Source organism: Artemia sp. Qi Xiang Cuo, chromosome 2 (genome assembly GCF_049724085.1).
Source record: "Artemia sp. Qi Xiang Cuo chromosome 2, ASM4972408v1, whole genome shotgun sequence".
NCBI lineage: Eukaryota > Metazoa > Arthropoda > Branchiopoda > Anostraca > Artemiidae > Artemia > Artemia sp. Qi Xiang Cuo.
This window is the reverse complement of record NC_142795.1, coordinates 36,934,491-36,961,266: the sequence shown is the minus strand read 5'-3', so window position 1 is coordinate 36,961,266 and position 26,776 is coordinate 36,934,491. Positions and strand designations below refer to the sequence as shown.

Below are 26,776 nucleotides of genomic sequence, written 5' to 3'. Positions count from 1 at the left end.
AACATTTATTGATTTAAATGTTGTGGTGAAGAATAATTCAGATTATACAACTCCAAATGCAGGGGATGGTCTCTCCTATGAAAATTTTATTCTACAAAACCTATTCAAACAAATAAATTTATTTATTAATGGAGCATGGATGATCAATAGCAATAATTTTTCCAACTGTACAAGCTACATATAATTTTTGATCATGACACTGAAGGAGTACAAGGAGATGAAAAGACAATAATTATTCTATGAATAACAATCAGATGTTGATAGTGATGATTATTTGACTATTGCAGTGACCCAGGAGTATCATCTGATTGGAAAATTAAGTCATGAGATATTCGATATATCCCAATGGTTACCCCCCAATGTCAAGATTGACATATAGCTACAGCTGGCCCCATCGAATTCCATTTTGATATAAAAACTTCTTGCAGCACCTGATGCGAACGTCATTATCACATTGGCAATTCTCCATGTCCGAAAACAACAGGTTATGAGCTCTGTTGCATTGGCAGTGGAAAAACTAAGAGCCAATGGTAACAACATTAAACTTCTTGTCCCCCATACGATCACCAATCAACGTCACATTGCCAACGGCTCTCGTAGCTCTAGCGATTCATCATTTATCAATGGAGAAATCCCATCAAAATTGGCTTTGGCCTTTGTAAAGAGTGGCAGTGCTGTTGGATCCGGGACTGAATCCCCCCATGATTTTAATTTTTTCGGTCTATCTAGCCTCGTGTGCAAAGTGAATGGTATTCCACTGTACACTCTATCGTTTGACAAAAAATCCTATAGAACACGGTACGAGTTGATAATGCAAACCCTAGATCATGACTCTCAACTATTTGAAAATGGAATAACCGATTCAATGTTTTCAAAAAATCATTGGGTTATTGTTTTGGACTTGTCAGGCATGCAAGATATGACCATAGTACGAACTGGGAATGTACGTTTAGAGTGTACATTTGCCAATGCTCTGACTGAGAGTATCACGCTAATATCACTGAGACAATTTGAAACCTATTGGGAAATCACGCCCGACGGCAGTGTTCTACTAGACCTAGCACCATGAACACAAACCAAATAATCAACGTATTTAGTATGGATCCATACATGTCCCACTACAAGTCCTATTGCATATCTTCGGACTTCATTGAAAAAATTCCAAGTGTTAACAATACCCTAATCATTGTTAATAGCAGTCCATCAACTTTGAAGACCGGTCATTGGCTATGCATCTTTCAAACAGCGAAGAATATTGAATTTTTTAATCCTCTTGGCCTATCGTATAGATTCTACGCTCCATACATCAACAACTTTATTGAAAGCAGTGGAGAAAACATTTTTCCAAATCATCGAAGAGTACAGGATTTAGCGACTATGACATGTGGCTTTCATGCACTACTCTTTTTTATGTTCAGATGTTGTGGCCATACCTGCAAGCAGTTTCTCGATATCTACGTTTACTTACCTCGATTGAACGACTTTCTAGTGGAGAATATACTTGCAAGTTTATTTATTATTTATTTTAGTGCCCTGATCATAAAATGTTCTAAAGATGTATGTGAAATTGTTTATTTAAAAAAACTTTTATATACATGATAAAAACGACTTTTCTACTCTTAAGATTTCATCCACTACTATGTATTTATCGACAACAACTAGTTCAGGTAGATTATCTGAATTCAAAGTGTACTGATCTTGATATAATGCAATGTCTCACATTTTCTACATTAGAGTGTGACTTAACTCTTGTCATATCACTTTTTATAGTCAATGATACTATTCACATTCATTCTATAGAATTCACATGTTTCAATTTGCCTATTTGAAGCAACTTCACAAACAGTGTCCTCAAGTGGTAAATCACAGTCTGTCACAGCCAAATAAAAATCAGCGGGGTTATTATCACAAGACTCATTTTCGTCGCAACGATAACGTAGAACCCCTGTTCTTTAGTTGTTCGAGCAGTTGAATCGATGACCTATCTCCTCCTCTAAGAACAATCTAAAACTGTGACGATACCAATATCATACCAATAAACTAAAATCACGGTTAGGATTCTTTCCAATCATACCAGGATATGTACTCTCCCACTGGTTATATTTATCATAATGACAACTGGAGCATAGGTGACCTCTAGGATGAGAGTCACACACCTCTTCAAGAAAAGAATTACAACCTTTAATTTGTACAGCATATCCTCTATGCAATTTACACGGGTTGCATAATCTACACTTTTCATCATACTCCTCAATCATTGTGCAATTCTCACATGATGACCAGCTGCCCAGTGAGTACATACATAACGGATATGTATGAAACATTTTTTCATGTGTTGAGACTCTCACTACCACAATGAAACTGAGCTGGCAACAAAAAAAGTTGTCTGAGAGATAGAGAGAGGAGTAAATCATCCTTGAGCACCATCTTTCTTATGAAAAAAAGTCCTAAATTTCTAAACTAATGTTTAAAAGCATATCCATAATATAATCTTACCGTGTCGTGATCAATATATCAATAAATTGTGTAAATGAATTTGTACCACAATGTAGAAGCTTCATACAATAGTCTAATGATGGAGAATCAGTTTTCATGATATCAACAAGCATTCCTTGAGAAAATATCTTCCTTTGAATAGACAACTCTAGAAAATCATCGTCTAGAATTAAATGTTTTTCCATAAGAACTAGATTCCTCATTATTCGATCTTTCTCGAATCTATCCATTTTTTTTTGTCCTATCTCTCTCACAACCAACTTCAGACTAAACAGAATTTCTTTTTTCTACTCTAGAAAATATACGCTTGTCTACTATAGAAAGAAAAAAAAAATACCATTGATTTAGAAACATTTTTATTGAACATAATTACAATAATAATATTCACTGATGCATTTTGTTCTCATCAATATATTTCAATAGGACATCTAATGCTGACCGAAGTTTATTTATATGGAGAATATTTACTTTTCCAGCAAAACACAGCTGCTCCTCCTGCTTAAATTTGCTTAATGATATCACGTATCTAGCATACATAGTGTCCCATTCAAGACATAGTCTACAGCCAGCAGTTATTTCCACAGCTACATTAGGTACTCGTATATCGTTGCTGCTGCTACTGTCGGTTCCATCATTAATCTCCAATAGTGTAAATGCACCACTCATTTTTTTTCTCCACTAATATCCTTGCAAATGAAAACTATTCTCTTTGAATTCAATTCTCTTACTAATATGAATTGTAAAGAAAACTATTCCTTTTATTCAAATCCTAATTACCAATCAAGTTATACTCGTTCCTCTTGGCAAAGGTGTAATGACCTGTAGAATAGAATACCTACCAGAAAAACCTGTTTGGTACGGGGGCCTTGGCAAAATGGTACTTTCTTCTCTACTCATGGTGGAGCGACAAACGCCGATACGCTGTTTCTGAAAGCTTTTGCTGTAAACCAGTCAGTTTCTCAGTAATATTCGGAAGGTAAAACTTATTTATTATTTTTCGATTCCTATACCAAAGAGGAAGATAGAGGAGGTATTTGCAAAAACAGAAATTGGCCACTCGAATATCACTAAAATCCTTATTCCTAAGAATAGGATAAAGCCCAGAAAGGTAAAGAGCAGAATAATCTGAAAAAGTAGAATAAATATGACTATAAACCTAAAATTTAAGAATTTGACCCTTTAAAGCTCGACTTTACTCTCTCAAGTTTCTGTGAAAATCCTTATTTCTTGGGTTCTACATCACAATTCCTTTAAAGGTCATTTTTCTAATCAATTTTTTTTCCCTACTTTTATAGATATGAGCATGTGAATAAACTAAGTGCTGAAATTCTTCTATCGAACCAGGCAAAAGATGATATTTCGAGCGATGACCTAAGTCGATTCGTTGACGATCCCGATTTTCAGTACGTTGATTTTGCTAAACGAGGTGATGTTAGCCCTACTACTTTCCGTGTTCAGGTAATTTTTCTTTTTATATGAGTTCAGAAAGTATGTCTTGTTTTAATTCCTTTTTTTTTTTTTGAATTTCCACAATAGAAAAAAGTGCAATAAAAAAGTTAATTTTCTGTACCTTTACTTCATTTGACACTTGGTCATGTGTCTTCGTCCCGTGTTTTTTTTTTATTGATAAAACCCTGGAAGGCCAATTTTACTTATTTATTTCTAAGCCTTCATACAATACTAAAAAAAAATACACAGAGACGGAGTACATAGAGAAAACGACAAAAAGGAATAAGAGAAAGACAAGAAACATCACAACATTTATCAAACAATTAATAAAGAACATGTATAACAAACTGAACAACTTTTACATACATAACAACTTTTAATATCACCGTATAAGAAGGAGATACCATGGATGAAAACTAATTTTGCGATTGTGTTTCGAAATACGTTTGGAATGAGCTATTGCTTGGTCGGCTATTTTGTAATTACGGATTAATACTGAATTTTGGGTCCACATGGAAAAATAAAGCAAATATTTTGCAAATTTGAAATATATCTGAACGGAGTTTACGTTTATTTGTTTCTGAGAAAAATTCCAAAATTCTGCTGTGTATAGAAAATATGGTAGATATGAATTTAGCAGTAAAGACCTACACGAAAATAACCCCAAGGGTCCTATGCAAAATTATCAGAGGTTTAGTTTATGTAATGATTATTTGTAATGAAATTAAATCTTCTGCCTACATTATATTTACTTAAACATAATAATTTAATATAGATTATATATTTTTGCTTTTACAATATAGGCCTATGACGATTTGTTTATTTACTTACAGAGATTCTTGTCTGAAAGCTCGATTTGTTAGTATTAGCGTTTGTGTGACATTTTTATAAGCCATGACCCATGTGGCTTTTCTGTTTTAAATATACTATGCCATAAATCATGTAAAAGTTTGAAAATTTGTGACAAGAAATGCTTTTTTCCGCTAATCTATACATCTGTGCAGGTCCATACGATTAAACTGTATATAATTACTAAATTCAAAAGTACATATCCTAAGAACATAAACTAATTATTCCATAAACTTATTATTCCAAAATTATTCCATACAAGTACATTAACTAATTATTCCAAATTAGTTCCTAAGTGTTTCCTAAATTTATTTATTTCTGGTGATGAAATGCAAAATTATCCTTCGCGATATGCTAATAATGTGAGTACACCTCAAGTTGTTAGAACTAGATCTTTATTTTAATACGTCATATTGGGCCAAATGTTTGGAATAATTTCCCCGAATTTTTAAAAAAGTCGGCAAATGTGTTTGATTTCCGTAGAGATCTTAAAACAGTTTGTCTCTGGTTGTACGTTTTTTGAAGAATCGAAGCTTTAGAGGTTTAGTTTATGTAATGAGTTTGGATAATGTTATTTGGAAACTGTTCCAATGTTACGGGGCCTTCGTATTTTTAGTTACAAAGAGACTTATGAAACAAGGAAGGTCTATGAACCTCCACTACAATACTGAACGTTTTGTTTTATTCAGTATGATGAAGAATTTAACTCGGTACAGGCAATGATCCCAACTGAACCGCTTTTAAAACCATGTATTAAATCATATCCCTCCCCCCTTCCTTTTGAATTATTACCAATTCTTTAACCTCCAATATTTCCGTAAAGGTGTTTTTTGCACTTTAAAAGGTATCGATATATTATGACATTCACGGGATATCGCCTCGTTTTAAGTATGCCAATTAATCTTTCCAAATGTCTTGTTTTAATGGCTTTTTATGCTTGATTAAGGAGCTAGCAGTTCCAGTTTTGTTGCTATGTGCAGTTTTCTCATTAGTATTCTAACCAGAAACTGTGTAACTTAAGATGTGCGGAAATTAATGGTGACAGTTAAATCAAATTCGGTACCTGACTACGATGTGAGAATCAAGGAAGAAAAAAAATCAATGCCGTCAGAAATTCATGTTTATAACTTCAGTCATTTTTTCGTAGACACATCTGTTCCCAAAATTGTGCTATAACACCGAGCCAATTCTCCCTGACTGTTCCTGTAATTTCTTATGTTTTTTATTCAGTTCGCCTAATTTGGATGATTTCATCGAATCTGTTCCTCCTCCCTTGGAAATGTTACCGCCGCCCTCTCCAAAATTACTTCTTGTGAATGTAATCTACTGTGGATCGTGACTGAATAGTTATAAAAAAAATACCTGACTGCAAGGGCGCCTCCAGGATTTAGTTTGGGGGGGGGGGGGGGCACAAGTAAAAATCTTTTTAAAAATGTATCATGAATTTGTGTATATGCATTTTTGTTACGTTTTTACGAGTCGGAGAAACATTTCGTGAGGGGAATCCCCTAACCATCCCCTGCTGGATAAGGCCTTGCCTGACTAGTCAAAAGGCTCCAAAGGTTTCGATGACAAAAAAAACGCTTTAACAAACAACAAATTATAAATTTTTTACTAACTTTTTATTGCTCTAAAATTCTATAAAGCAGAGATGCTACCTTTTAAAAACACGACACGGGCATTAAATGTTGGAAAACAGGCATTGGGACTTTCAGAATTGTTTTTGAGAAAATAGATGTTTGTTTTCTTACAAGCAAGACTATGCAATTTTTTATTTTAATAAAAGGCACTTATACCCTCAAAATGAAACACGTATTTGTTAAAATAGATTTAGAGTTAAATTTGCCACCTATGATTATCCCTTCTATTATATCGATTGGTGAAAGTAGCAAAATCAATAGACGTCCTTTTTCGAAGAAAAGTGCTTTCTATTCATGGGCGCCCATAAGCTGAATTACAGGGGGGGCAAATTTTGTCTAATTGCTACTTTTAATGCTATATAATAGAAATCTCAGAACAAAAATATAAAAATAAGGAGCATCATTCAGCCAGGGGGGGGGGCAATAGCCCCCCCCCCCATATGGGCGCCCATGTTTTCATTGTTTTTCATTTCAAACCGCAACTGCCAAGATATTATTTATTCCGGAGCATGCGTTATGATTTTATAAACCGCTTATGTATAAGTAGATTTTATTTTTGAGGCCACAGTGTTTGAGGGGGAGGGGGGGTGAAAAACGGGCCAATTTTATGAGAAATTTAACGAACTACTGTATTTTAGAAATTATGAGATTCGAGGGGTAGTCAATCCCAAAGGCCCTTGTACATATGAACGCTCATAGGTACATGCACGAGTGTACATGTTGTTATCTAGCCTTTTTGTAACAAGAAATGGTGATAAATCGTATGGCGAAAGTCTTGAACTGGGTCAGCAAAAAGTGTCAACGGTCAACAGTTGTCTGGATTTTATTATTAACATATTTTCAAGAAAAAAAAACTTCTCAGATATCAATCTTCAAATTAAATCCAGGTTAACCCAGATATTGTCTGATATCGGATAAAACCTCATAAATTTTGATTGTATTATTTATTTTCATTCGCCAATCAGTATTTTCCCTCAATCAAATAAAGAAATCAAAAACTTATGTCTATTCACATTAGGTTATGCATAAAAATACTGTGCAAATAGCTAACCTTCATTCTTTTTGGTCTATTTGGTATGCGTTTGGTGTTTCGAAATCGAATCTGTGTTTATGAAAGAATTGGAGAGGTTGGCAACCAATTAGTAAAAAGATCTAATTTCCATGTATTCATCGCTTTCAGAATTGGGTTATGCTTCTTGTCGTCACATGTAGCTCGTTTTTCGCTCTAAGGATTTAGATTTCCCTCTTGCTCTCTTAAATTCCAAAGTGCTTACATAAGAAAATCTGTTTGATCTGATGGGTTGCTTAATTAGTGTAGGCTATAGATGCGTGATTAGTGGAGTGAAGTTGTTTAAAGAGTAAAGTTTTTCACTGCGATACTGTGGCTGCTACGGTTCCATTGCAACTGAACCACAATGCGACTGGATCACCGTGCAACTGAACCCTCGTATAACTGAACTCTTGTGCAACTCAACCACCGTACTTATACTTACATTGGGTAAAACACAAGTTAGAAGCTTTACATGTTCAACCTTGTTGGAATTGTTTTCTTAATAAAGTAATAACATAAATAACTGTCAAGATGATTAATAAAAAAGCTCTGTTTTGTTGTCACGAAAACAAAGGAAATCGGACGTCACAAACTCTTAAAGCCAGATTTATTTCTCCTTTTTTATGTCTGTTAATGGGGTTTCCTTTCGCCTTACGGGTCTAGGCGTGTACCCCCCTCTCCCATGTAAAAACCCTCCGCTGGAAAATATCCCCTCGCGGAAAATATGACTTGCTCGAGCAGCATGTGAAGATCTTCTCCTTCAGTGTAATAAAACATCATGGACAGCATAAATCAAAAGGATATTAGATGAGAATGGATTTTCAAGTTTGTAGGAGGAAGGAAAAGGACCAGAAGATCATGAAAGGTTCATCAAGGAATTTAGTGCAAGACTTGAAGATCAAGAAGTGCAACTATGACAATCAGCTGTAGATATTCGGATTCGAGCTAATTGTCTTCCAATTTATGGTAAGGTTGTAAGGAAAATGAGGGAAGGTTCGGAGGCCGGATGTAGTTGCTTGAGATGTCGGGAAAATGATTATGGGCTGGGCCGTTTCCTCCTCCGGCCTAAGCAGCTTTCTCATTTAAGGGGATCAATTATCCAAGAAGAGGAAGATGGGCTCCTTCGTGGGTTAATGAGGTCTGGGTCTTTCCGTTATATTGTGGCAGTAGGAAATCTTGTATTGGAGGGAAGGATGTCAAATTGAGTGTAATTTTCTTTTTTGTATATGGCTTTAAAAGGCTTTTAAATACAGATTATTATTATTATGGTTTTCCAAATTGAAATATTTTATTTGGGTTCTGTTGTTTTTTAGTTTAGCTGAGAAGTGCCAAGGAAAGTGGAAAAGAGGAATTTATGTGTAAGTCTTGCCCCCCCCCCCTCCGTCCAAAAATGTCATGGAAAACCCTCCATAAACTCTCCCCCTCCCTTCAAAGAACTCCCACGCAAAAAATGTCCATATCTTTCCCAATAACCAACACTATCTGTAAGCAATGGACAAATTACAAGACTAAAAGGGTACTTAAACTTCTGCAGTGGGGTTCTCTGATTGTTTTATAGCTACGGAGAGAGGGAGATACCTCAAAGGGTGCATTTTAATGCCAAAACATCTCAGTTCTCATTGAGCCTTCGGATAAATACAGAAATAGCTCTAGGGAAGAGACGAGAGGGGGACGGAGGTAGAAATTAGTTATAATCCCCAGGCAGTTCTAGTCTTTAAGTGGAAAGTGATTGGATACCAACCAACCGCAAGGGTTTTTCACGGGGACGTATTTTCCAGGGGGAGTGGTATTTTCCACGAGGTATTATTTCCCGGAGGTATTTTTCACAGGTGTTTTTCCCGGGGGGGTGGTTGGGGCAAGGGCTTGTAGGTTATTGTAAGTTATCCACAAACTTTGGAAAGGCTCATTTGATTGGAAATTAAAATTTTAAGTTCAATTTTGAAAAATCAAAGGTAATCAGAGGACAATCAGCCTCTCCCTCTTAACCCCCATTTTCCCCCCAAATGCATCCGATCAAAGTTGAAAAAAAAATTCAAAATAGTCTAAAGGTCAAATAACCATGCCTCTGGGGTTGAGAACCCTACCAGCAGGTCCTGGAGCAAGGGCTGTAAGTTCAGCTAGTTACTCAATGTTAGTAAATAAGGTTTTTATGGAAAGATGTTTGTATAAACATGGGGGGGGGGCTCATTCAATTGGAAATCAAAAGATTCCAGTGCAGATTTTAAGAGTTAAACGTTATCGAAGGGCTTTCACCCCACCCTCTTTTTTCCCCAAATACATTCGATCGATAATTTTAAGATGACCATTTTATTTAAAACAAATCAAAGGTTCAAAAAATATGCATCCGGGGTTCACAACCTCTAGCCCTGGTGCAAGGGCTGTAAATTATGATAGTTGCCTGTTTGATCCTATAAATAAGAAAAAAACATGGAACATTAAGGTCAAACCTTAGGGAAATGTCAAGAAGATTGCCAAACAATCAAAAGAGATCTTTTCCTTTATTGGTTGTGAAAAGGAAATACCAGCAATATCTACAATGGCTGATGGTATCAACCGTCACATTGTTCGGAAAATGTTTAGGAGCATCTTAAACTGAATCAAGAGGTACTTTGTGCATCCAGTTTTACAAGACAACGTATCTGCAATGTGTCGAGAACAGCTGAGGGTATAAACGTGGGGGGATGAAGTTTAAACTTTCTGGGCATGTTGAAGAAATGTTGAAAAAATAGGCTGGAGTGCAACCAGTTCCCCTCCCATATCCTTTTTAGCTGCAATCTCCTCGAAGACATCTGATAAAAATTCGTTATCTAGATTGACAAAAGTCAAATATTTTAAAACACAGCTGTATGTTTATTACTTAACATCCAGAAAGGTCTGATTATTCTGAAAAAAGAGAAATAAAATCAGCTTTAATGGTTCGTAACATCGGATCTTCTTTTTTTTTGCAAAAATAAAACAAAGCTTTTTTGTGAATGATCTTGAAGGGCGTTTATATCATGACTTTTAGGAACAAACAATTCCAACAAGGTTGAACATGTAAAAATTCGAACTTGTGTTTTGTCCAATTATATTGCCTCATATTTTTATAACACTGAAAAACTGAGTACAGTGATTCAGTTGCACGATGGTTCAGTTACATGAGGGTTCAGTTGCAAGGTGGTCCAGCTGCACGGTGGATCAGTGGTACGGGGGTTTAGTTGCACGAGGGTTTAGTTAAATGGGGTTCAGTTGTCTGGTGGTTCAGTTACACGAGGGTCGAACTGCACAGGGGTTCAGTTGCACGCACACCGGCTGCTACATATATGATTTCTCGGTACTTAAGTATTATACGAGAAACACTCGAGAAGTGAAGTTTGGTTAATGCTAATGAAAAAAAACAAAATTATGATGAAAATATAATAGTTTAGACACAAATTTGGGCTATATATTTGCACATTAGGGGTAGGGGTAGGGGTAAAGCATAACATATATTAAAGACGTAACCTAATTCAACCTAAACTAACCAAAATACCAACTAAATACTTAAATAAAATATAGCTACCATGTATTTTCCAACCGAGCCGAAGCTAATTGTCTAGTATGAAGAAGTTGCATGGCCAGTTTCTTGTCTCATGTTCGCATCATTCGCGATCCAAATTCTCGAGATGTTTCTCGTATAATACAAAAGTACCGATTTCTCTTTTTAATAACTCTTTTGCAGCTGCTTAGCAAATTTACTGTACTCTTATTAAATATTGTATTAAAAACCTTCATCCAAGGGGACGGTCAGAGGGATTCTCTGTCCTATGGATACTTCGAACCACCTTACAAAGTCTTATGGGAGTTCATATTAGTCAAAAGGCGAAAAAGGTCAACTATACGAAGAAATGTAATTGTCTGGACATTTAAAAGGGAAGAGCAGGTTCGAAGTACCCTCCATGAGTACTGGAAACATCCCAATGAAATATTTTGTCAAGGTCACAAGAACGTCATCGAAAATGCAGATATTCTAGACCCCCGCCCTCGTAGCTACATACCTAAGCACAGTAGGGCAGACATTTACGCATGCATTTTTTCTGGGGAAAGAGGGTTATAATTAAAAAAAAAAAAAAAAAAAAAACAATAAGCAATGCGAATTAAATTACAAACGTTGGAAGTTATTGTAAAATTTTCGAGATTCTAGGGAAGGCTGGACCTGAAGGGCTCCTCGTGTGTACATGGCTGTCGGAGAGACAAAATTACGTTTCTGCTGGAGGAATTTTCTTCAGTATCAGCACAAAATACCTGAAAGAAAATTAGGGTATAGACATACTTTTTGGTGTTTCAGACCCTGTCCCCAGAAAAACTTTGATATATCTTTAAAGATATGATTTTTATGACCTTAGCCTTACCCGCATTAAGGGGAACATGCTAGTCTTTTAATCACTTCACTAAAAGCTGTTTCAAGACTAGGGTATCTTGAGTTCCTCTCCATGTCTCTAGACAGTTGCTATTTACTTATTTATGATGGGACCCTGACAACGCCCCTGGCAACTAACTAGCAATCCTCTGAAGTGATTTGAGGAGCTGATGTAACTTCTTCAAATTTTTGCTGATGCAATAGCTTCATCATTTTCTCTTTTCTATTATACAGTGGTTATCGATGTCTTCTGGAACTGTTTTCAGGGAACAGGTTCTGATTGCGCATTTTGAAGACTTATTGCAAGCGTTTCGACTCCATTCTATTGTCAGGTTGAAGTATATTGATTTGCGAGAATGTGAGTCATGAAATAGTCGCATATCAATTTGAAAAATATCAATCAACTGCTGTGCATTTGGCAAAAATTATTGGCCCCAATGTGACTCTGACGCCAAGATATTAAGCACACACATTTTTTTAGTAGCTTAAACTATTTTTAAACCCAATTATTATTTGCAAGGCTGGTTTATACTGTAATTAAATAAAACGAACAGAAATTATTCCGTATATGAAAGGGGATGTCCCCTCCTCAACGCCTCGCTCTTTACGCTAAAGTTTTTTATTGCTTTAAAAAATAAAGTTGTAAGACAGTCAAACTTTAGCGTAAAGAGCGAGGCGTTGAGGAGGCGACAGCCCTTTTCATAGACGGAATAATTTCTGATCGTTTTAAAATTTCTGTTCGTTTTAAGTTTTAATGCTGCTATTTACCTTCAATTGAAAAACTTAAAAAAAAATAATTTCTGATCTTTTTTTAAATGTTGGGAAATCTGGCGCCCCCTTCATAGCAATGTCCCTTCCCCCATGAAAAAGTTCCTCCATTGAAAGATCCTCCTACGTAACTCCCGACCTACCCCCACTACCAGAAAACATCCCCCCTGAAAACGTCTGTATACTTCCCAATATCAATACTCTATGTAAACATTGGGCGAAGTTCATAACTTGCAGCCCTTCCCCCGAGGATCATGAGGGATTAAGTCATCCTCAAAGATATAGTCATTATATTATTTTTACCATGCTGAACAAAATGGCTATCTCAAAACTTTTTTTATCGGATGACTTTGGGAAAAATGAGCGTGGGAGGGGGCCTAGATGCCCTCCATTTTTGTCCACTTGAAAAGGGCACTAGAACTTTTAATTTCCGTTCGAATGAGCCCTCCTTTGATATTCTAGGACCACTGGGTCAATACGATCACCCCTGGGGAAAAGAAAAAAAATAAACACGCATCCGTGATCTTTCTTCTCGCAAAAAAAATACAAAATTCCACATTTCTGCAGATAGGAGCTTGAAACTTCTACGTTATGGTTCTCTACGCTGAATCTGATGGTGTGATTTTCACTGGGATTCTATGAGTTTTAAGGGGCGTTTTTACCTTATTTTGAAAATAAGGCAAATTTTCTCACTCTCGTAACTTTTGATGGATAAGGCTAAACTTGATAAACCTTATATATATTTGAAATCAACATAAAAACTTAATTCTTTTGATGTATCTATTAGTATCAAAATTCCGTTTTTTTAGAGTTTCGGTTACTATTGAGCCGGGTCGCTCCTTACTTACAGTTCGTAACCACGAAATGTTTGATCCGCTACGACATTACATCCGCTAAAAATATTTATTTATCTGTATTTTGTGCATGAATTGGTTATTGAAACCGGTTTAGGGTGGGTTACTTTGCTGTAATCTCCCTCCGTGTTAAGGAACTGCTAGGATTAATTCAGATGCTCCATTTTTGCCAGGCTAATACGTTGTTGCTGTATCTGTGCTTATTCACTGATTTCTGGGGTCGGAAGTATGATTGCTTTGTTCTCAGTTTAATCTATTTGTGCAAATCAATGAATTATTTTACTCATGCTCAGATGACCAACCGCCTTTATTGATCCAAAGAAAATGTAATTTTTTAATAGTTTAAAACCATCTTGATGTGTGATATTTTATTTGAACGATGAAGAAATAGATTTAAGAAAGTACACACATATACGTATGTTTGCATATGAATGTGACCAAAACCAAACGGTAACTTGGACTTTCGAAAAATTATATTTTATGACTTATTACGTTTTCACTGTAATCTGTTTTTTTTTTGCATTTGGACCCCCTCCCTTTCCCACTCAAAAAAATAATATCCCATTTATGTGCCTGTACACTCCAGTTTTGCATGCTACGATATGTTACTCTGACTTAGTTGCCGTTTTCATTTTTTTATCTTCGAATTGAATAACCCTTAATCAATGGAAATGCGAACTTCCCTTGTGAACCTGTAATTTTCTTGGAATTGTTTTGATTACGAAGAAGCTATTATTTTTTTTCCTTTTTGCGACGCTAATCAATGAGACTAATGAGAGTTGTTCTGTCAATTTTTTTTTTTTTTTTTTTTTTTTTTTTTTTTTTCTTCTTAAGAAACCTTTGGTCAACTCATTCTGGAACGATACATATTTAAACATTAACCTTTCTGGATGTGCTCCAGTAAATTCAGCTCTATAAGAGATCCACTCATCACACAAATATTTAACAGTGTAAATTTCATATCTTTGCAAAAGCTCACACATCTTGATTTATTTTTATGATATTCTCCCTTCTTTTTTTCTGAATAGAAAGTATTCTATGTCATACAATGATGCATTTCACCGAATTCTGATGTGTTTATCTAAGAGTAAAAAAAACCCATAAACAACAACGAATAAAATGTCATATCGACTCGAGGAATTGGTCCCTTAGAAGATTTAGAGGCTCCGCGAAAAACAGTGGTCTACGATTAAACCAGGCGATTTATGATGAACAAACATGATTGATGTGGTATATAATATTAACTCAACGGTGTTGTGACATTCAATTGCAAAAAAAAACATTGAAGATTTTATTTGTTGGTAGCAAAACTTCAATTATTTAGTTAGTGTTCTGAAGGACCGATTATAAATCAAGAGATAAGCCCATCTAATTTTAAATTGAGCAAGTTCCTGCCTTTGGACTTCATTCAGAAGCAAATTTTAAGCGAAAGCGTGTAAATTCTAGCTAGTTTCAGCAGAAGTGCATACAAACCTATCCTTTGGAGGGGGGACCAGAGCATTTGGTACTTGTTAAGAATCCAGTAGTCACGCGAGACGTGAAGTTTCGTTAATTCTAATGAAATAAAATAGGATAGGAATAAATAGGATTAAAATATAATAGTTCAGAAACAAATTTGGGCTATATATTTGCACATTAGGGGGGTGGGGGTAAACTATAGCATATATTAAATACGTAACCTAATCTAGGTACCTTTTTTGCCCCTTCAACCCCCAAAAACTGAAGTTTAAATCTTTTTCTTGGAGTGAGCAACACCTCACATCTAGCGGAAACTTGTTTTTCATTAAGCATCTCGGTTTTTCTCGATGCGGTCTTTCTTGCGTGACTACTGGATTCTTAACAAGCACCGAGCATTTTCCTTGGGGAAACCAGGGTTAATTTAAAAAAAAAACGAAAAAGTGAAGTCTTGCATCCTGGTTTTCAATTATTTCCGGATTTAGGTCCTTTGTACCAATTTCAGGAGGGTGGGGGTCAATGCTCCCGATTCTGTAGAAATGCAAGTTTCCGGCTCCTGCAAATTTTGTTTTTATTCTTAATGTTTTGTTTTTAAACTAAAAAAAATTGGGAAACGTATTTGGTTGTTCCCTTATCTTCTATATAACCATAGATATAGTAACAATTGAATTCCTAAAGCTTCACTAATCTGTTGCTACTGTACGGAAGAACAAATTGCCAAACAAAAGACTTGACATTTTTTTTTTTCGTTTAACCCGTTCAAGAAAATTGAATGATTCATGAGATATTCCAGAACGATCGAACGATTTTTATGTAGAAATTTAGTATTGTTTGTACCACATTCTTTTTCTATCCTTTCATTAAATTTGATTATAATAAACTCCTGTTCTCCGCCCATTTCCACTTGATTGTCTGCGTCGTCTTTTAGTTTATATGTATATGAAATTTTGCTTCTTTTTTTTATATTTCCCAACCTTCATACCCTTTAAGCTTCAAAATCTATATGTCTAATTATTTATTAAACCCGATTTTTGTATAAAAGTGAATAGCCATGTTATCAATCAGTTTAGAAAGCACTGGAATAATTGAAAATGGCAAGAAAATGTGTCCAGAGGTGTGTAAATCCCGCTTTTGAGCATGAGCTGATGATATATGTATAAATGTAATGTGCTTGAGTTACAAATTGCAAATTGCTGCTTCTAATGATAAAGGTCATCAGTATGGTAAAAATCGAAGTTCAGTGACTTATACGATTTTGTTCGAACAAAAATTTTAAAGACTAAATTTTTCAACGCTTTTTTCATCAAAAAGGTAAAAGGTATTTTTTATAATCGTTTGTTGTTCCAATTTCTCTGTTTAAATGTCTATTTGTCAAAAAGCCCATTTTCGGTTTGAGTTCGAACAACTCGCTTTTATTATTCCAGTTGAGTTTTGTGTCAGCAGGACCTTGTAATATTAATAGAAAAAAATTCTCCTTTTCAGGACTTCAGTTGGGATGAGCATGGATACTCCCTTGCGAATCGATTTTATCCCAACGTAGCTGACTTGCTAGATGACATTTTTAAATTGGCCTATAATATGACTTATCATACCCTCGGCCACAAGCGAAATGTGGACACAAGCATGTTCCGGAGAGCCATTTGGAATTATAGTCATTGTATTTTTGGAATACGGTAAGATTGCCTGTTTTTTGCGTCAAAGCAGTTTTTCCGGTTTAGCTATGTCGTATTCGTAAGAAAGTCCTTAAAAGGAACATCCATGTAAAACAAGTCTGTCTTTTTAGAACAATGTGACCATAGCCAAGTTCTCTTTCCACCCGTGACACCAATTCATCTTCGTCGCTCATCAAATTTTACAAAATTATGAGCATAAGTCATGTTGGATTCCTGTGCAACAGAACCCCGTGCAATTACGCCCATTTAACTGAACTCTCGTCTAACTGTACCCCCATGCAACTAAACCGCCGTTTCACTCAAGCCCATTCAACTGAGCTCCCACGTAACTCAACCCTCATTCAAGTCAGCCCCCTTGCGATTCAACCCTTATGTTAGGTTAGGCTGAATTGCCTTAACGAGGGTTAAGTTAAATGACAGTTGAGTTGCATGAAAGTTCAGTTAAATTTTTTGAGTTAAATGAGGGTTAAAGTGCACGGGAGTTCAGTTGCATGAGGGTCGAGTTGCATGGGGGTTCAGCTGAATAGGGTTGAGTTGAATGAGGGTTCAGTTAAATGGGTTGAGTTGAACGAGTTCAGTTACACGCACGTCGTCGTGTAGACTTTCTGTTGAACACAAAAATCAGTTGAACACAAAAAAAACACACAAAGTTTTATTCTTAACGGTCTACATAGCCACGATTATTGGTGACCACCATGTCTATTCCTTCTTATTGGGGATTTTTGCACTTTTGCCAAACTTGGTGATATTATTCTCATTTTTCAAATTTTGCTGAAGTTGACTTTAATTTTTTCATAAAATAACTTTCATTTCATAAAAACTGCAGATTAAATGGTCAAAATAACATGGCTTTGATTTCTTGTTTGATTTTAAGTGTGGTATTATGTTTCTCGATTCCATTACTAGTCGGGGAGCCAAAGTTGAAAATCTGACAAAATAGCAATCTGAGGGGGACAAGTGATTTGAGAGAGGTTTTAGACTAAATCGACCATGCTGATTACGAATATCTCGGGAATATAAGCGCCAAAGGTGCGCTTGGTGGTTTTTTGCAACTAAGTTCGTTGATTTTTCTATTTCACTCAGACTAAGTCCAGCTTTCTACTAGAATATTGTAGTTGTCTTTTTTATACCTAGCCAAAACATTAGGCGATCTTTAATTTACCACAACAGTAAAAAAAAAAAAAAAAAAAAAAAAAAAAAAAAAAATCCTGCTTCAAGCACAACAGCTTCAATATGCTTCAAACTGCTTTTACAAGCTTTTGCTTTTTACAATTTTATTAACATACGATTGGTCGAATATACATAATTTAAATATGTTTAGCAATGTTTTTTAAGTTATTATTTAGTCAAACTCGTCGTCACTTTCAGAAAGATCGCATGACCCAGCACAAGCACAAAGCAAGTCGCACTTGCGGATTCCAGCACAGGAGCACTTTCCAGTACACATATTTCTACACTTGCAATGAACTGCAATACGGTTTATAGAAATCGGCCACTGCGACAATGAATTTGTCAGAGGAATAACCCCGAAAGCGTCACTGTATACCCATCTGAAATTTAGGGGGTCTAAAACTATTGGTTCAGACTCCATAGCCTGTAAAACGATTCCCCACTGATATACAACTCTAAGGATGTGATATTTAAAGCTGTTTTCAGTGGGCTGAAGATTTTTTAATGATTTTTTCCTATGGAATAAGTGCACTCGCAAGTCATTCAAGGAGTTAAAGTCAGTAGGATTCTTTCCATAGGCTGCGATTGTTACTTTTCTTGCCACCTCCGTCACTTCCTCAATATAATTTGATATGTTGACGAGGTCAATCTTGACTTTTCTCGTCAGTTTTGCCACGTCACTAACAAGATCAAATTTCAAAGCTGCTTTCACAAATGTCTTCTTCCCCACAGAATATGCAAAGCTCGTCGTGTCAGTTCCACTAAGGCAGTGTAGAAGTCAAATGCTGTCAATAAAGTCCCGTGGACGAGACCTAGCTAGCTCGTGCACAGGGAAAACTCTGTCAGAGAATTGGAGGAATAGCTCCTTCTTTTTTTTCTCTTTCGTAGCTAACAGCGTAGAGGAGTGTTGCAAAAGTATCACCAGAATATCTGTGTCATTGGCCTGAACAATGACAGAAGAACTTCCATTCCTAAAGCTGGAAGCAACATGGACTGCAATACGCATGTCTGCTTCTTCATGTGTGCTTGCAAGCTCAAGACTAAAATGAGGTAAAGGTTCCAGGGATCCTTTTCTAGGCAATATCCCAACATGTCGACGATCAGGGAAACCTCCAGCAAGTATAATATCAAAGTTCTTACTTTTACTTCCAATATTGCTCCAAAACTCATAAATAAAAGCCACCAAGTTAGCTTTGCAGAAAGAACTTCTAAGAATTGATTGCCAGGAATCACCGAGTTTGATGCTGTCACTATATGTGGTACTGACCTTCAAACTCTGCTCACCCCTTCGTCTATGGCAGCCACCACTGTCTTTTAAGCACACTGGTGAGCTGGTTGGGTCCTTGATTCCAAAAAGTCCGTCATACCGGTCAGAAACCAAATGCAGTTGGCATAGATTTTCCGGGAGCTGACTAAAAACCTTGCACGTCAACCTTCTTGAAAAATCAGACAATGTCTCATCCCTTGACGGAGTCATAGTCCTTAAGAGCGGCATAAAGTCCAGAATGAGAGATAGCCTCGAATTGACATCAAACACTGGCAAAGAGCAGGCCTTAGAATCTAGGCAAGACAACCCTTCTATAAAGTTTATCAGATCAGATTTCTTTCCTGTTCTTAATCGGAATCCCTCGGATTGCGCTTCGAATAATGCAGGGGAATACTCGAGGAGTTCATGCTGAAGTATTTTTTTTAGCATGTCGGTTGCTGATCCTGGATTTTTAACAATATTCAGCAGAACTTTTTTAACTGCTTCTAGTTCTTCTACAGGGTTAGCAAAAGTACGTTTCGTCTTTTGGGTAGGTTTCAAGCAGCTTTCCATGGTTTGAACCTTGATCTTTGAAAAAGCACTAGAATTGCCTTTTAAATAATCCTCTACAGCATCCAATCCTATCTTCTCTGCTGAGACAATCCGTTCTGCTATTGCTGTATCAACAGTTTCAAAAGTGATCACATTCACCAACGGCACTTCATCATATTTAAAAGGATGTATATGCTCTTCAAGAATACTAACTGACTTGTCTACGAGGCTATTTGTCTTGTCATGGCTTTGCAAAATATTGTTGTCAAACTCAGTCGCCCCATCCAGTCCTGCCATCGACTGAAGGGAAGAGGATACTCTCGAGCAAAATGGCAATGTCAGTGTCCACTTGGCAACTGCTGCTTTGTTCAGAGTAACACCTCTTAATCCACTTTTTTGCTTTGCTTCCAGATTTAGTGAGGATTCTAGCGCATGGTCCGGTGTGACACAATTCATTGAGCCTGCAGTCCTTTTTACATTGAACAAACCTTCCTTAAATATTTCAATCACTTTCTGAGGAGTACAGGCCATTTCTCTCAAATATAGTGTCAAACATTCTGCATATTTATAATGTCCAGATGCAGCCATATATGGGATCATTAAACTTGCTGCTTTGAGATGTCGCCACCAATCTCCTGACCTTTCTGCAATTAAAAAGTGCATCAAGATGAAGTAAATTCTCATCTACTGTAACCATAGTTTTGAAGTAAACGATGTCTCGAGGAAGCTGTCAAAGTCCTCTAAAGTCGATTGCAGATCACTCATCGCACCTGTTACAGAAGCCCAACTGCTATTAACATCGATCTCTGAGAGCACCTTCTCTATGTGATCCATCACTGCTGTATCCTTACCAAACGCTAAACAATGATCTTCGAAAGCTTCAAAATACATCCTGCACAAAGCTTCCACAACAATTTGGTGGGCTCTCACACAGCGGTAAAAGGGTTTACCCTTTCCTAGCTTTTTTGGCAGACCCAGGCAATAAAATATATGCTTTTGAAAAAAGCTCCTCCAAACCAGAACCTTTCATGAGATACCCTATGGCACCTAAAAAGTTCATAGCGATGTGTATGCCCCCGAGCCTAGGAACAACTTTTTCGTAGCTTTTTGGATCTTATGATCTCAAAGCAAGTAAAATCTCATAAATTGCTAAGTCACGTGTGATCACTGTGTATTCCTAATGAAGAGAAACAGCTGTTTGTTGTAATACTGCAACTGCTTTTGCGATAACTTCAGGGTTTGAAGGTGAGCTAGGGATTATTGGCAAATATCCAATGCGAGAAACAGGCATCATGGAGCTTCTTCCATCATCTGCAAAATATTTGAAGTCTGGAAGTGTCAACTTGTCTGGTAATTGCACTGCCAGAAATTTTGTTGGCAAGTCACGACAGACTGCCCAAGATAGGAAAATGGGAGCGATGGAAACTCTTCCATCCCGTCGAGTCATTTCGAGCTTAAAAGAAGAAGGTTCTATGCAGCGTTTTCTTTTCAGTCACTTTTTCAAAGGATTCACTTCCGAAATCTGATTTTGACAATGCACGGCTTCTGCACCGGGAGCGCAGTGGAACGACTGAAGCTGATGACGTTCCAACATCAGTCAGGTCCTTCGAAGGTTGGATGGCAATCATGGTAGTTACGTGGGATGATGTGCCATCTACAGTTTGCTCCTAAAGTAGAAGCAAATCAATTAATTTGTTTGCAAGGAAGTTCAAATAATTAATAAGGATAGATCAGTTATTTGTGGCGAATCCAGGATTTGGGGAATGGGGGAAGGGGCTTGGTCACAAAAAGAAATTACACTCTTGTCTCGAGTATTTCTAGCTCTCGGCAGGTTGTCAATACCCCTTTTTAAAAAATCTTTTAGACAAGTGTATGATATAAAAACAGCTTCCGCGAAATAGCTGGCATAAAAAAATGTTTTCTAGAAAAAGCGGAAAAAAAAAATCAACTTAGCACTAAGAATCAGTGTCTTTGGTCAGAATTGTGACTAGCCGTTTTTAAAGTGACTAAGGCCGAATGGGACAGAGAAATTCCAGGCATTTTGGACTGTTTACTTTCGCAGGGGGGGGGGGTCTCCTCCGGGATCTGTCATTCAGACACCCACCGGTGTCGTATTCTGAATAAGGGAATACACTAACGGGAATTTTGGGATTAAACCGTGTAGCCCGTGATCAAATATTTTCATTTGTTTGACTCAATGTTATTACTGTAACTTGGCCAATTTAACATTTTAAGGAGCTTTTTAGGGTGCTACAAAGGCAACTAGCACCTTAACCTGCTGGATCTAAACTTAAGATTCTCTAAACTTAGGATCTTCAGGCAGAGAAAGCATTTTCTGCCGCAAAGCCCCGAAAATTTTAGAAATTTATCACTAAACAGTGTATCATTCCTTATATTTGCCTCTTAATACTGATTTTAGAGAAGTAAACACCCTTAAAAATTAATATTGTGCTGCAAAGGGTCTAAGTTATTTAAAAATTGAGATTAAGGAAATGCTGTTTTATTTTTGTTCATTTGCAGACACAAGAACTAAGTGAATGTCTGAGACAGTATTTTCTAAAATTCCGGGACCTACCACTGGAATATAGTAATAATGTGGTTTTCATGTTTCCTTTAAATTAGCCCCTGCAACATCTTTGCAATGAAGCAAATTATCTTGAAAGGCAATATTATGCCGCAAAGTGTGAAAAATTTTTGAATTTAGAACTAAGATTTAGACTCTTCTACCTCATATTTTGATGCTTACCTCAAAATCAATGTTGTTCAGTGAAAAGTGAATAAATTCTCCTGAGACAAGTCCTTCTGGTATGTGGACGTTGTCAGTTCTTTCTTGTTGTTCCTTTGCTTTCATAGCTTCATTGGTGACAATGCGTTGAACTGTGCTGTAGCTAACTGTCATTTTCAGTCTATTCAGTAGAGTTATAAGATTTTTGTTGCGAGTTTTGTGGTACACATAAACACCTAGGCCAGTATGTTTTGGGGTCTCTAATTTTCCCACTTGAAATAGAATGTCCTGAGCCAAACTGATAATATCTTCTTTCACAGCATCTGTGACACTGTATCTTTCGCTAGCATTATCTGGTGGGTCCTCAAAATCGGCAAAAAGGAATGCAAGCATGTTGAACAACATTGGAGGGATCATAGAATCTGCATACTCTGTAGTAATATCAATATATTTGTCATTACATTTGTACTTTTTCACTGTATCAATTAAATCAGCCTTTAACCTTTTCACTGTGTAAAAAAACTCACTCTTAGCTTTATGTTCAAACATATCGTTCATTGAGTTTGAACAATACGGAGTTTCCCAGTCAGGAACATTGACAAATGGTTGGCTCCCTGTAGGACTTTGTGTTCCGTTTTCAACTGATTCAGGGCCACTATTTTGCATGTCATCTTCACTGTCCCACACTACTTCACAGTCAAATGATTCACTGTCACTCTCTCTGCCAGCTTCGTTTGTTTCACAGTCTGTATCTAAGGTAGGACTCTCTACGAGCACAACTGAATCATCTGCTTCTTTGACAAACTTTGAAACCTGACGGCTCAGGGCTCCAACAGATACTTTATGCTTCAAATAGTAAAAGCACTGGTCTGCCTTTTTACTAGAGCTCACTTCTAGTGCTTTGCCATACTTCACACTCAATTGCTTTTTCAGTATCCTAACATCATGGGCCTTTATTTCCAGACCTGAACTAGCTAGTCCACTGCTTAATTTCTGCCTTAGCTCCCTAAGCGAGTATATTCTTCCTTCCTTAAGACGAGTTTCAATTTCATCCACCACACTTTTTGCAACAGACTCTCTGGCAGAAAAGTTAGTCTCTTCCTCAGTCTTCTTTTTAAAGAAGCTAAGCATGCATTTTTGGTGGTATTTTGCACTCAACTGAATCAAATTTTTGTCTTTGGACCTTGCAAACACAGCAGGCATTTCTCGTAAAAGTCTTTCAGCATGGTGTGATAACTTCTGTTGCCTTTCTATCGTTTTAATTGCAAGAAGATTCTCACTTTTACGCTTGGTACTTCCCTTTTTGCCACAAATGATGCAACAGTCAGCATATGAGAAACTCACTTCTGTTGCCAATGTTCTAGTGAGTCTTGCAGGTGTAGCTGGCATATTTGCTTCCTGAAGACCTCCATGGAGATCACAAGACAAAAATTTCTGTCTACAAGTTCTATGCCAAACAAGCCTTTTTTGTAAGAAGTTTGGTTGCTGACAGTCCTTTCTTAGAGCATGGTACTTAGCATTGCACTTGCATCTGGTCAATAGAAGTTCTCGGACACGTTTTATATCACTAACAGTGTGAAGCTGTCCTTTTCCATCGGTTTGGCAGATTAAACACTTTGCATAGTAAATTTTTTTTTTGGGGGGGGCTATATAGAGCATCTAATTTTTTTCTGGCAAATGATTCCATGCTATTCTGCAAAATAGAGAAGAAATTTAGTATGGTACTAATGGTAACCTTAGAAAAAAATTCAAGAATTTCTTCATGATATATAACCGATCCATTTCCCAGTATCTACAGACTATTATAGTCTATAATAGGACCCTATAAGCAGTGGAAAGACCTGGTGAAAAAAATCTTCAAACCAGAAAGTAATTAAAGGCCCCCCCCTCCAGCAGTGATAAGAAGTCCAAAATGGAAGAAAAAAGACACTTCTTAGTGCTAAATTTCAATTTTTTCGCCTCTGTAAAGCATACTCATATTCAGTCTTGGTCCCTCAAAAGATGGAAAATGACAACTCTTAATGCTCCATTGTAGAGGCAATGGGCCTTGGAGGCCTGAGTCTCAACCCATTTGAGTCCGCCCTAAATAATAATAATAATGCTCCATTGAACAATTTTACAACTTTGTGCCATGGTATTGGGCATTGCGGCATCGTGTTGGCCAAAAAGAAGGTACCACCAAACCTTCTTCCACCTAGCCTAAAATTTTGTTGTGCCACCTAATAGCACATCCAGACTATCTGCTTTCTGGAAAAATGGGATGGAAATCCGGAAATGCAGACAGGTCTTCCATCCCATTTTTCCGTTTTCTGGGCAGGAAGGATCAGAGGGTCCAAAAATGGAAAAATGGGACGGAAGACTGTAGTGTGGACAGCGTTTCTGGAAAAAATGCCAGCAGAAGGAGACGATTCAACATGATGAGTGATAAATAAAAATAGCTGTCTGATGTGGTTTAAAATACAAAAAAGGTAAATTGTCAAACTGAGTCTCTATAATTGTTTTCTATAGGTTTTGGCTCAGAAAAACAGATTTGATAAGGATGGCTGATAAACTTGTACCGATATTATTTTTAAAATCCGCCAAGTCTGGATGGCTATTCCTTTTTCTGGATTTCCATCCCATTTTTCCATAAACCGGATAGTCTGGATGCACTATAAAGTTAGTGACTTGAGGAGCAATGGTAAATAGTGAGACTCTTGACAAACAAAAAAGGAAAGAGAAGACAGCCAAGTATTGTCAGAGTGTACCACCTTTGCTTGACTATGCTTGAAAAAAACCTGTAACGTACAAACAAGGCAAGCTCACAAAAGAGCCAAGCTCCTAGTAAAACCCCTCCCGTGGACACCCCTGCAATTTACTGAATAATAGTAAGAAACAAGTTGCTTTTATCAGGGGGAACTAATGTGCACCTTTACCCTACTTTTAAACCACTTAAGTGAGCCTCTAACTATCCTTTGACCCCAAAACTGGTAAGACTTTTACTTTTAGCCTATCCATTTTAAATTTATATTCCTAAAAGACGAGGCGAAACAATAAAAAGTGAAATACTGGTAAAGACAAACCTTTGAGGATCAAATAATAGAGTTAATTAGCTTTTTAAGCTTTTGAACCATCAATTTATTTACACAGTAGCATGGCACATGGCAGTCAACATAACCATAACAAAGCCACGAGAAAGATGCAGTGTCATCTACTTAGTAATGAACAAGTTAAGTTTAAAGTTTTTCACCATAGATGATCGAGTCGAAACTTTGACCTCATATTAAACTATGAAGCGCACTTTGGTGGTCGCAATTCCTGGAATAAATGGAATAAGCATGTTTGAAAATATCGTTTCCAAAAGTCAGAACTCGTGTACAAAAATGTTTTTTACAAATCGTTATTTGACGACTTTTTCAACTTTGGCTCCCCGACTATACCATTGGAAACCTTGAAAAGGTATTAATAGTTAGTGAATAGAAACATGAGCTTAACTTGTTCTTGGCCCTTGAATGTGAATTGGATCACTTCCAAAATGGTGAAAAAGATAAAAAAAAATGCCAATTGCTAAAGTTAGCTTTTTGCGATGTACTTTCCTCGGAGGGTAAACTTCAACAACTAATTTTCTGTTTAATTTCATTTCTTTCAATTATACGAAGATACCTTTATCCCTGACAGCGGTAACTTATAAGAATGGAAACTGGCAATAGTCTCAACAAAAAATAGCATCATCTTCATCTAGCGTTTGGTGAGACTTTTCATTTTGTGAAGCTTTGTAATGTTTTTTTTTCTGTCAGGAACTGAGATCAGACATATATTCATGCACTAATTTTACCGACTAGACAAATTAAATTTATTCTTATTATAAGAGTGAAAATAAAATGTAAAGTTTTGCCAAATGATAGATGATGTTGGGGGTTTTTCGGTAGACGCTAGCTCCAGTTTTCATCCTTGTGAGTCACTGGCGAATACGAAGGGGCTGGAGGAACCCCGGGCCCCCCAAGATTTTTCTGGTACCCTCATTGTTTGTTTTTTCCTGTTTTTCCCTTTTTTTGATGTTTTTTTTTTCAATTTGGTCAATTATTGGCACCCTTGTCATATTGAGTCCCCCCAGGATTTTGTTTATTGTTGCCCTTGCCACATAGCCCCCTCCCCAAGATTCTGCTCTAGATCCACCCCTGTTCTAAGTTACCCTTACTCTTTGGAGTAAGCTATAGGTAGTATTCGTTTGAACCTAAGCGAGGAGGACGCCCTGTTCACTGTTTTTCACTTAATTTTGTTCTTTTTGCTTTCTGCTTGACTTTATTGGTAACAGCAGCGTCTTTTTTAGATGGGATGATTACGACTATGGAGAAGTGAACCAACTCTTGGAAAGACCCTTAAAAGCCTATATAAAGTCAGCTGTTTGTTTTCCGGAACGAGTAACCAGAAAAGACTATAGCCTAGCATTGAGAGAGTTTAAACACTCGGAAAAGGTAATTCTCTATAGTG

The 26,776-nt window shown here is 36.8% G+C and overlaps 1 protein-coding gene across 1 annotated transcript in view; it reads left to right on the top strand.

Moving 5' to 3' along the window:
* Sesn (Sestrin) overlaps positions 1-26,776 on the top strand; it is a 130,950-nt gene that overhangs the window by 94,369 nt on the left and 9,805 nt on the right. The window contains exons 5-7 of the mRNA XM_089100783.1: positions 3,792-3,954; positions 16,423-16,613; positions 26,616-26,760. Coding sequence (XP_088956909.1) covers positions 3,792-3,954; positions 16,423-16,613; positions 26,616-26,760 — 499 coding nt within the window. The remainder of the gene's footprint in view (positions 1-3,791; positions 3,955-16,422; positions 16,614-26,615; positions 26,761-26,776) is intronic.